General features: G+C 30.1%; 1 protein-coding gene across 1 annotated transcript; it reads right to left on the reverse strand.

Moving 5' to 3' along the window:
• Positions 1-1,492: 1,492 nt before the first annotated feature.
• On the reverse strand, positions 1,493-4,663 carry LOC102661469 (serotransferrin). Its single transcript, XM_006606852.4, has 7 exons — positions 4,496-4,663; positions 4,053-4,386; positions 2,834-3,415; positions 2,697-2,753; positions 2,376-2,528; positions 2,055-2,188; positions 1,493-1,953 (listed from the first exon to the last, which is right to left on the reverse strand). The coding sequence occupies exons 1-7, from the start codon at positions 4,584-4,586 to the stop codon at positions 1,856-1,858; spliced, it is 1,449 nt and encodes a 482-aa protein (XP_006606915.1). The 5' UTR covers positions 4,587-4,663; the 3' UTR covers positions 1,493-1,855.
• Between the last annotated feature and the right edge of the window lie 8,309 nt (positions 4,664-12,972).

Raw genomic sequence — 12,972 nt, forward strand, 5'->3', positions numbered from 1 at the left:
TAACTACCAAGGTTCAGTATAGTTGATCATGACTGAATTTTTTAAATATGTTGAGAAGAGTTTAATTCACTGGTGTATGTGGAAAAAAATTTGTTAAGAGAGACAAAACCTAATTATGTGACATCTACGTACGGCTTAAGGATTAGTTTCATATTTTTCAACTGTAAAACTGTACAAATATCTTGCTTCCGGTGGAAAAAAATAATAATAACTAACAAGACGTTGCAGATACATAAGATTTATTGAATGATTAAAAAAAATCATAAATTTAATTGTTTATACTAACAAAATTAACAAATTAACTAGTAACATTTATCATATTTGTTGATCAAGAAAACTAATAAAACGTTGCAAGATCAAAGGAGAAGTTTAAAACAATTATCTAACTTATAATTCAATGAAAGTGGTGTATTATATATTTATTTTCTCTTCCGTCTCATTTTCATTTTATACTTTTATTTGTATTTTTTCCTCATCTCATACTTATCACAATTATCAATTTCCTTTTTTATTTATCTTCCTCTTCATTCGCTCCAAATTGAGGTAGACATTGCTTTTTTTTTTTTCTATTAGTAAAGGACTAAATAGAAGCCAGCAAGATACCTATAAAGAGGATATAGAGAGCTACAAGTAATGACAATAGTCGCTTACAGTAAAGCTTATGCCCTTGGATTGAGATGCTATTGGCATCATGGATCCCTGATAATGACTTTCACAATGCAATAGTTTTGGGGTAATAAAATGCTAATTAATTGATCTATAAGATTTATAATTTTTTCAAGATGATTTTTATTGGAACTGTCATCAACAGTGTTAATTTTTAACGACGACGTTAACTATAAAGATAATTCTTAACTGTCGTTGAAAGATATTTTTAACCATCATTAAATAATTTCTTTACAGTAGTGTAATTGATCGTATAAGATTCATAATTTTTCTAAGTTGCATTTGAGAGTCTAAAATATCCTTATAAATAGGTTATGATAAATAGTGTTAGATACACTTTTACATAATTATTGTCTAACCTCTTAAAAAAAATAATTATTGTCACTCTAGTGACATTTTTGTTGACTTGAATGTTAAATTGTCTTTACCTGCCTGTGTACCAATCATTTAATATTTACTACTAGCCTTTGCCATGCCAACAAAAAGAACTATCATAAAAGTATCTTAGAGCTTGATCCAAGAAAATATAAACATTTTTAACAGTATAAAAAAAACTCTAAAATTATTACAACTCTAACATTTGGTGATCATAGAGATTTTTCCATATAATCATCGAAGAAAGTAGAATATATTTATATTTTGTATACAAATTTCTTCCATGACCTTTACTTTACTAGTTCATGCCCATAAATGAGGCTGTTAAATATATGTGACATAAACATTAACTATATATCTATTTGGCCGAATGATTTTGTTCGTAGGGCCTGGGCACTTTGCTTGATCATGGAGCACTGATAATCTCCCTACTATATATATTCCTATGTGCATTGTGTATAAAGCTTCATTCATAAGCTGATTTAACTGTAAAAACTGCTATAGCAGGTTGATTCTGAGGTATGTAGTCCACAAATATCTGTACATGCGGGTTGGCAATGAACAAGGTGATAAACTTAAATGGAAAAAAGGAACATTTTTCATCCAAAATTGGCAAATTTCTTAGAATTCTGTGAACAAGACTACTTTTCATTATTGAAACCTACAAATACAGGAAAGGAATTAAATGCAAAACCATGATTTTCTTATTATTCCGTAGCTCATCATGTTAATTTTTGTTTTTTTTTTGCCAATACTACCCACATCAAACAGAATAGTACTTGCAGCAACTTGATTGAATAATACCAAGTTTCTTCTATTTTGGAGTGATTCCAAGTATCAGCGGTAACATCAGGAGTGAGAGCATAGTCATTACTTGCGAACAGCAAATGTATGAAGATGAAGAAGATTCATCTGTTAAGGCGTACGAGGGAATAAAGTTAGTGCAGCAATGAACTATGATTTCTTCTATCATAAATATATTACTCAGAATAGATGATGGAATCAGACTTTACCTGAACCATTATCTGCTTCATATGAGGCGACCCTGGTTTCTGGAGCATTCAATCTTAGTATGCTCTGTGAGATTGAAGCTGATTTCCCCAGATATGGCCTTGTGACCTTTTCAATCATGGCTAGTCCTTGAGTACTGCCATAAAGAGTTGAATTTGTGAGACATATTTCTATTAGTGCCATTGTACTTAGTACTTTGGCAATTTTACTTTTAACTCAAGTTTAACTCACATGCCATATACTGTGATATTAAAACCTTCTATAGACCACAATATAAGTAAATCGAGCAAAAGAAGTTCTCATACCAAGATATCCTATTTTACCTTGGACTAAATAGGTGAATAATCGAAACGTTGTTTGGGGCATAAAGAGCATCCACCAAACTACTATTCGTTAATGTTTCTAAAATATGCTCTCTCTTTTTGTTGGGCATTGAGTTATGTGCCATTATCACATTTGCAGGAACAGCTCCAAATCTGGTTATGAATCAAGAAAAAAAAAAACTCAAGTGAGTGTATGTAGCTTGCAGCTTTACCTGGAATGAATATTTTCTCATATTGAACAATGAACATGCAGTTAAAACTAAGATGAAAGCAAGGATATATAGGCGCAAATCATTAACCAAGAGTTAAGAATTTACTTACGAACAATCTCCAGGATAGCCATTGATTTCTCTGCAACCCCCTTGAGGACAAAGATACCTGCAGTTAATCAATTGAATAATATCAGTTGAGGAAACACATTTACTTTACGTGAAAAATTCCTAATGCAAGTTACTTACATGAAGTCTCTAACAGACTTGCTTGACCATAATTGGCTATGAGGCCCCTCCATAGAATAGAGCAACACAGTGTCACCCTTGACAAAAGCAATGTCTCCCAATTCCTCTACAAGGCACCTAAAAGCTCCTGAATGACCAGAGTACAAACCCTTTTCAGGGCATGTTTCATTCTCTTTGCTGCATGCATTGCATATATCAAAACCTTCAACCTCTGATGGAGCACAAACACTAGAGAAAAAACTAGTTGCAATTTCTCTGTCACTCAGTTCTTCATTGTTAATTAAATTTTTGATGTAGTTGATGGGGTAGTTCCATCCTGCTGCTGTGGAGTAACCTCCATGGCAAGACTTGTGGCCTTTGAAGTCCATTAAAGTGATCTTTTCGTTGTTCTCACACGCCCTTCTGTTTACAACTGCAACTGCTTTATAGGTTTTGGAATGATCATAGTACATCTCATTGGCTATGGCTTTCATTGAGTGGTTGATGAATGCATTATAAGCAAGCCCGGCTTCTAAGTTCACCAAATCTGCTTCTCCTTTCTTAATTGACTCCATGCAATCTTGGGCCTTTTCTCTTTGGACACTAAAGACACAAGAATCAATAATCGTATCACTATATATGCCTCTGAAATATAGTTACATTTTCATTTTTCTCAATTGTTAATTTGCTTGAATATGAAGAAGGAAGACACTCAAAAGGGTTTTGAGGATACCATCAACTTCAAGTTTCCCACAAAGAAAATAAACATTGCGGCAACTATATATCTTCGGTGTAAGAAGCAGCCAAACTTTTTAAAAGGAAAATTATGAGTAGCTCTGTCAATTTATTTTACTATGGAAAGTTGAAATTCTTTTCTTAAAAGTGGAAGCTAGTATGTGGAAAGAATTTTGTGACATCAGTAATGCATCCGTCTAAAACTGGTTAGTTTAAAGCCAGTTCTGTAATTCAAAATAATTGAAATGAATTATATTATATTAAAAAATAAACAGTAACAAGAATAAAACAAACATTTTAAGTAAATATTATAAAATTTAACAAACTTATTATTATGACATGTAATTTATACACTAACAACCAAAATTTGTTAACATAAATTTTGATAATTGATAATGTAAATATCCATTATAGTTTTTCACATTGTAATGTAAACCCATGATCATAAATAAATACAATATATTTTTTCACAAGTACAATATAATTTATCAGTTAGCTTAATTACCATTTCCACGTGTAGCCCGTTAATTGGTCAATGACACCGACAAAGAACTGACACTCCTCCAGTTGGTCCCTCACTGCGCACCACCTCACGCCGCCGTTGTCCATTGCCGGAGCACTGGCGGTGCTTTCATCTCTGTCGCCCCCCACCCCATTTTCCGGGATTGGCGCCGGAGCTCCTGGAGACCCTTCGTGCCACTGCCCAATCACTGCGGGCGACGTGGGGGCATACCCATAACCACCACCGTCGGCAGGCACAGGCGGAAGCGCCGGTGGCGACAAAGGAGACTCGAAATAATGATCACCACCAGAGGTTGGTGCTGGCAGTGGCTGGAAACCTAAAAGTTAAAACCACAAAGGGTGCATGAGCGCTCAGAATTTTGTGCCGGGGTAGAGAAGATAAGAATTAAGCACGCATTGAGATGTTATAGGTGAATTGATGTATACCTTGAATGAAGGGTGATGAGAAAAGAAGATAATTGAGGAAGAAGGAGAGAAGAAAATGAGCACGTGTTGTTGTTAAGATCTGCATCTGCATGTTGGTGAAGAAAATGTTAGGTTGTGAAGATGATACGATGAAAGAACGAGGTTCATACTGTTGATGTCAAAGGGTACTGCTCTGTTATGGTCGTGGCACTTTGCGTTTGTATGAAGGAATAGCTTAGGTGCAACACAAGGAACAGTAAATCCTCATATGCACATGCAAATGCTTTAGTTGTCAACTGCATGCATGTTACTGTAACTTGACTTTGATTACAAAAACACGAGGGATTTTATTTTAAAAACTTCTGTTGATGAATGATTATACTTACGGATTGAATAATTAATTATTTATATTTGTGAATTCTTAATCCAATAAATAATTGCTTTGAAGTTTGAGTCCTTATTTATTATTTATATTTTAGAGAAAACTATATATTACTCTATATATTTTATAAACTATAATATTTTCTTTTGATGAATTGCATTACAGTTTAACTTATTTTAATTAATAGTGAACAATTATAAACTAGTATTCAAAGAAAATTTTCTTTTTTGTAATTTCCAATATTATCAGTGGTTAGTTTTAAATATAAAAGTATTTCTTAGGTGGGGAAATAGAAGGGAGTGCAAAGAAAAAAAAACAGGGGGGGTTGCAAGTAGAATCTCCCACATTTTTATCAATTGGGTTAGGCCTCACTACAAGTTTTCACAACTGTTTTATTTGAAAGGAGCACTTTGTAGGGTGTTGTTAGGTGCACCCAGCACTTAATGTTAAATGACAAAAATACCCTTGATCCATAAGTCATTTAATTGCTTTGAAGTTTGAGTCCTTATTTATTACTTATATTTTAGAGAAAACTATATATTGCTCTATATATTTTATAAACTATAATATTTTCTTTTGATGAATTGCATTACAGTTTAACTTATTTTAATTAATAGTGAACAATTATAAACTAGTATTCAAAGAAAATTTTCTTTTTTGTAATTTCCAATATTATCAGTGGTTAGTTTTAAATATAAAATTATTTCTTAGGGGGGGAAATAGAAGGGAGTGCAAAGAAAAAAAAAACAGGGGGGGGTTGCAAGTAGAACTCCCACATTTTTATCAATTGGGTTAGGCCTCACTACAAGTTTTCACAACTGTTTTATTTGAAAGAAGCACAAACTTTGTATAGGTATTTTGAGAACCGATGGGCTTTGTTGGCGTTTGGGCTGGGTTCTGTTCTATGGATGAAGTGGCCTGTGGCTGTAATATAATGTTCTTCAGAGGTTTAGGGTGGATTCTGAAATAGGATGGTAAAGGACCAAAAGAAATAATAATCATAACAATAATAAATAAAAGAAATAGGATGGTTCGCCCCAAAATTATGAAAACAAGTTATGGAAATCTTTAGAATGAAAAGAACATTTTTGACTAATGTACATATAGATGATCTTATAGACCCCAAACTAGCTAGGCAGCTGGTACTATTGAAAGGAAGTTGCTTTTCATTTTTTTTTTCTTATTGATGCTGTGAGAACTAGAAGTACTCAACAAAATAATAACAATCCAGAAAGTTAAACCAATAGATTCACATACAGACCTTCCATATATCCAAATAAACACTAACCTGGTTGAACTGTTTGCATATGACTCCCAAGCACAGTAATATACATAGTAAAAACTTATCATTGTATCATTTTTGCAGCAGTCTCATCTGTGGCCTCTTTATTAGAAGCAATACAAACCACCCATAGAAACTTCTTAATATGAGATTCAAGAAAATAAATGGTACAGTGTGTGTATATATGTATAGACACCTAGCGGGGCCTTTTAAAGAAGAAATTAGTTGCTTTTCAAATCTATTTATTAGGTATTGAAATATATAACATTATATGAGTTCCATTACTCAGAGTCAGATCTAGCTAGCTAGGTAGATGCTACCAATGAGGCAATAAGCATATATTTTCAATACCCCTGCCAAATCCCATTCCAACATCTTTGCTATAGGAAATACAAACTAAGTAAAAACGGGAAATGTACATGATTAACGTAGTTAATGCTTACAGTAGTTAATGCTTTAAATTGTTACAGGAGGATAAAAGAAGGGAGGAAACTGTTGTCTTTCAATGAAGCAGCTGTATGACTGGTTCAAATGGTTTGAAAAGAATTAAAACGTACGAGTACGAGCTCTGGGTAACCGTATGTATCCTATTTGTATTTGTATTGTATTTGAGATGTGTTACTTCTTCTCTTATTGAGAGAGAGTCGTACTTTAGGAGTAAAAAAGTTTGTACAGTAAGTTTAGTTTTCTCCCATTCTTTTTTGTCGTGCAGTATTTGGTCAGTTTATTAGAGTATATTGTTAAATTATTACGGGCATGCAAGTAACACCAATAACTTAAGTAATCTATTCAGTTAAATAAATAGAAAAGAAAAATAAGATTTAGGGTGTTCCGAGAGTATCTCCAACTCATCAGAAGAGAAGAGACTACTCTCTTCTGAGATATTAAAAATTATTAAAAGTAAATTTTATATTTTTTAATAAAGTCCTTTTTTTATATTCATGCTCAATAATTAAATCTTAGTTGGCATGATTAGAAAATCTAAGTATTTGACTTTGTTAATAAAGATGAATAAGATTGAAAACGAAATTTAAAAAAAAAATAATTTTAATTATTAGTGACTTTAAGGAGTGTTATAAAATTAGTTTGGTCATTGACCCAATCGAGATAGTAATTCAGTAATTTAACCAGTGAGTCAGTAATTGATTCGATTTGAATCGATATAAATTCAAAATTTAAAATTATATATATCTATTATATATAAGTATATAACTAATGTTATTTGATTAAAAAATGTTCATCCATATTCTAAAATCTAAAATAACAATCAATAATAATGAGACATTAAAACGGTATCATAAATGTGACATATTTTTGTGTGTGTGCGTACTCCAATCCGGATTTAAGAAACCGAATCGGGTTGTCGAGTTTCCTCGAAACTGGCCGGATCATTCTGGGTTACATACATAAATAGTTTAATAATAAAATTGATCCGATTAGACCACCGGATTTTGGTTCGACCCGTTTGATCAACTGGATCGAATTGACTTTCATAACATTGAATTCAAGTCTTAAAAAACAAAGATTATATAGCACTCTTAATGAAAGCAAAACCCTTATTTATATATTTTATTATTATTGGGTACTAATATATCATTTTAAAACTTGCAGAATATATTATATATATGCATAGTTAATTATTAATTTTCGGTAAATTATTACTTAACTAGTGCTTAGTGACCCTTCAAAAAAAAAATAGTCAAAATACAACAGTAATTTATTTATGTAAATTACGTGAGAGAAATATTAATATATATGCATGATCAGTATATAACTACATGTACTGATGCATGTACATCTCTCAAGCTAGACAAATCGGTAATTATATTACCGGATTCTCATTTCTTCACAGATGCATGTCACGTTCTCTCAATCCCCACCTTAAGTTTCTTCCCCTCTCTATCTTTTCATCTATCCTCAACATAACAATAACAATGATTGAAGAAAGAATGTGTGGCATATAGATGTATATGAGAGAGAGAGAGAGAGAGATGAGAATGTGAAAGGAATATTACACCGACACAGAGAAAGAGTGATGAAATAATATAATGTAACCGTATGAGATGAGCAATAACCAAGTAAGATGAAACGTGAGAGATGGGACTGACTCACAAACAAAGCTTAATCCCCCCCGACAGTGCAGGCATATGCCTATGGTACTTTGCCCTTTCCTTGGGGATGGATTTGGCTTCAAACTATGTCCACCTCTTCCCCTTTGGCCAACAAATTCCATATCTCTTTTCTCTAAACACTGCAATTGACTAGACTCAACTCAATACAATATAAAAGGCGCATCGTTCAACGTTTCAATTACACTCCCATTCAAGTACATGTATATTGATCAAATGAACGTGTTACACTGATCATACTAATGCTAAATTGTTTTTATGGTACGGTTCTTTATTATATTCAAACGTTTACTTTCTCTTATAACACATTTTCATCTCATTTTTTCTCCTCCTTTTATTCTCATATCATTTGTATTATCTATTAGTTTTTCTCTCTTCAACCACCTCCTTCCACAGTTCCACCCATGTAACATCTATTATTATTGCTAAGTTTGTCCCCTATTAAGAGGTGACCAAAATGTTAGTGAGAGGCATCCGGGCAGTCACCAATTTTAATCCTATTTGGTTTAAAAGAAATAAAAAAAATTAATGAACCCTGATAATCTATATAAAAAATTAAAATATTATGATTCTTTGATAATCGATTGTCTAGCAGAAAATATAGGATTAATTTAACATAAAAAAAACATAATCGATTATGAAATATTCATACTAATCAATTACGAGGGAAGAAAAGCGTAATTACTAATGAATTTTCGCACAAATCTGCAAAGAAATAAAAATGTGTTGGGTCCACACCTCTTTATATCTTCTCCCCACCATTAATTTTTTCTCTACCAAATGTTTTTTTTTTTCTTTCTATTTCTTACCTATTTTATCTCTCTCATTTCTATCATATCAAATGAACCCTAAGTCTCATTATTTTCTATATCTTTTTATAGAGTAAACATCTTTGTCAAATGTTATTGTGCTCACAAAGAATTGCGAATAAACCTTGATCTTCTACGTGTGCTACCAATAAAGTACGTTTATACTAATTATTTTAATTTTTTTGTTTCCATACAAAAATCTTACTATTAGCAACTACCTTCTTAGGTGGAGCCTTCTGCAGTTATGGCATGATTATGGTATAAGTAAGGTTTTCTGTTATATCAAGCACAAGGTCCATAATTAAGAATTATTATAATTACGTTTCCTTTTCCTGTGCTTGGGCCTCTCAACATTTGGTATTTTGAATCGAATGGAAAGCTTTATAGTTGCTCCCACCACATGCAAATTTCCCCTTTCTTGTTGTTTGACTTCAGTGGGATCTTACAAAGTTATAACCACAATATTATCCGTTTTTATGTTATAATAATGATGACTGTATGTATACACAAAATTGTTGAAACAGACAAATTGAAAGAGCTCATTGAAATAAAATAAAAAAATCCTTCTGATAATTTCTATCTCAAAGAGGTGCTTATATAAAGAAAGGTGAAAACTTACCTCACACACTTAATATTTATCATTAGATATATATATATATATATATATATATATATATATATATATATATATATATATATATATATATATATATATATACCATAATAACTTAGTCATTTTTTAAAATTTATTTATTTTTATTAATTTTGTGACTTTGTGCATCTCTTACTTATTTTTCAAAGTGTGTTTATACCAATTGGAATGGTAACAAGTGTGCTTAAATTGTTGTATCTTTAGCCACTTAAGTATTTTTTTTTAAAATTATTCATTTGATCTCTATAGTTCACGATTTTTATCTTTTTAGTTCTTATGGTTTGAAAGTGATTTTTTTTAATTCATATAATTTACATTTTAATTATCTTTTAATCCCTATAGTTTAAAAATATTCTTTTTAGTCTTTATAGTTTGAAGGTGATCTTTTTAGTTCCTATAATTTGTATTTTAATTATCTTTTAGTCTTTACTACAAAAAAAATATAAAAATAATTAGCTACAAATTAACTATAAATTATTAACTATTTTTTATGTTACAAATTATCTTACAATAAATTAGTTACGAATTACTTACTAATATTTTTATAGTTAATTGTAATTGATAATATTATTCATATTTTGATGGTAAGGATTAAAACAGAATTAAAATATAAAGTATAAAAACTAAAATGACTACTTTCAAACTATATGAACTAAAAGAGAATTGAAATACAAATTATAAAAATTAAAAAAATATTTTCAAACTACATGAACAAAAAAAGAATTAAAATATAAATTATAAAAACTAAAAAAATCACTTTTAAACTATAAAAATTAAAAAAGTAAGAATTATGAAACTATAAGAACTAAATAAGTAATTTAATTTTTTTTTACGTCATATAAGTAAAAGTAAAACAAAATAAGTATTGAATCAGTCAAGGTCCTCATATTTTATGAACTCATGCTGAAATAATAGTTAGAGATCCCTTTTTTATCATTCAAAAATAAGTCAATGGTCTTTTGTGTACAAGTATGATAAATATATATTTTATAAACAAAATAGACACAGTTTAAATAAAAATAATATATTTTATTACAAAAAATGTTTTCCCTACTAATTGATACATACAAATATAAAATATTACATGTAAAAAACATTTAATTTTAAAAAAAATTAAAATTGTTAGCTTTAATGTTAGGAAACGTTAAATTAAAGAATTAATTGAAGGAGTTTCAGGAAAGTTAACAAGATGAAGATGTTGCTAAAAGGAATTGAATTTCTTTTTTCCTCCTCAGATTATACTTATTTGCATTTTTTTGGCTCTCTTTTTGTCATGGATCAATATATATAAGAAAGTTCATGAGCTGTTAAATTATTATTATTATTATTAGAAAGTACTAACAAATTAAACTTGAAAAGTGAAAGTAGTTATGAAGTTTAACTTGGGGTGATTCCTCAATCCAAATTACTTTGGGTTATATGTTTGACCAAATTCATGGCATGGCATGGCATGAGCTGCAAAGTTTTGTGTGCGCGTGCACCTAACATGGACTATAGACGAATTGAATTTTCGGTTTGGAGCAACAATTGCATTCGACAAAATAAGATTCATAATTCCTTCTGTGGATATTAATTATTTCTCAGAATTCAGTTTTCGCATATTCTCTGACTACAGGGAGGCCATTTATATATATGCTTCTGGCAATTACCGGTTTCTTTTTATTGGCCTGAAATTCATGTAGGGATCATATATATGGACTTTTGAGCTACGTATACACTAATAAATATAGAGTCAATTAATTAATTTGACCTTATCCATTGGTGTTTCATGTTATAAGAACTACAGCAGCTCATGCCAATTACTAATCATAACATGACATGTTAATTTGAAATTGACTAATTAACATGTCATTGATCCAACCAAATGTACGGATTTAAATTTTTTAAGCACGATTCTAATTGGAGTATTGTAAATAAAAAAATATATTATTGAAAAGATTTTATATTAAAGATTGTCAGATTTTTTAACAAAAATTAATTATTAATCAAATTAATAAATATTTCATATCAATATCATTATAAATAAAAAATATAACTCAAATTAATTTTAGTTTTCTATTTTTTTATTATTTTAGTTCTCAAATTCTAAAATTTATAAAATTGATTCATATCATCACTTATTATTAATGTGAAGTACTTGTAGATATGTCATGTTAGAATATTAGGATTAAAATAATATATATGAATAAGGAATCACTTTATATGAGTTAATTTTTGAAATTAAATTACTTAAAATAGAGTATAAAAAAGTATCAAAATTTATCTGAAGAGTTGTTGAGTGTATCAAACTATTCCTTATCGGACCGTTATGTATAATAGGAAGGCAACTCTCACTTAATTATGTTGTCTCATTATGATTACTAATTGGCATGCCTAAATGTTTATTATTCACAATTAAGTGATGATAATATTTTTAAAAAATAAATAATGAGTACAATAAGCAATATTATTTTGATGATTAAAATTTAATTTAATTATATATATTCATAAAGACTACGCAAATTGTATACTATAACATAAGGTGATACAGCTCACATTGCCCTTTTTTTTAAGTCTCTTTTGTGGATGGCAAACTTCCTGTGGTTTAAAAGGAAAATGATGCAGAGCTTGCATAATCACTCATTAATCATTTTTCAAAAAACACGAGATGAATCAACACAAACAAAAAAGATCACACCTCATAGGCTATCAAAGTCTTTGTCAAGCTTCAAACTCACGTAGCTTTTTTCGTACTCCTATAGTCTCTAACTTTCTCATAGTAGAATAAGTCACAATCAATAGAAAATCAGGAACAAAGGTATTCCATTAATAACCTACAATAATACATTAATACTTGCCAGGATTAGTTTGTGTAAAGCAAGATTAGACTTGTCGTAAGTTTGAATTTTCTTGTGTCCAGTGAAGTAATGTTAAGTGAAGGTCAATGTAAATTAATCAAAATAATCTTAAAATATGTCATGTGATCATAAGAGTATATATATAATATAAGAATTTCTCTTTAAATTCTTGAAGGATATACATATAGATCTTAAATAATTTGTCAGCCAAAGTCTGAAGACCCCGGGTACCACCACATTAGAACTTCCAAAATTACGAATAAACAAATAAAATAAAATGTTGTGAAACATTCTCACATGTATCACACATGACAAAAACCTATTAGTATGAACCACATCAGAGAGATATTTTATCAAAGTGTGTTTGAATGTTTTGTATTGATGCAGCTGAAAAAAGAAAAAAATAA

Source organism: Glycine max, chromosome 20, assembly GCF_000004515.6.
Source record: "Glycine max cultivar Williams 82 chromosome 20, Glycine_max_v4.0, whole genome shotgun sequence".
Taxonomy (NCBI): Eukaryota; Viridiplantae; Streptophyta; class Magnoliopsida; order Fabales; family Fabaceae; genus Glycine; species Glycine max.

Excerpts from the sequence above, each read along its gene's own strand:
- LOC102661469 (XM_006606852.4), bottom strand. The coding sequence starts at position 4,586 with ATGCAGATGCAGATCTTAACAACAACACGTGCTCATTTTCTTCTCTCC. Across the intron at positions 3,416-4,052 it reads ACGGGCTACACGTGGAAATG|TGTCCAAAGAGAAAAGGCCC; the intron begins GTAATTAAGCTA and ends TTGTGTCTTTAG. Across the intron at positions 2,189-2,375 it reads ATTCACCTATTTAGTCCAAG|TACTCAAGGACTAGCCATGA; the intron begins GTAAAATAGGAT and ends TCTTTATGGCAG.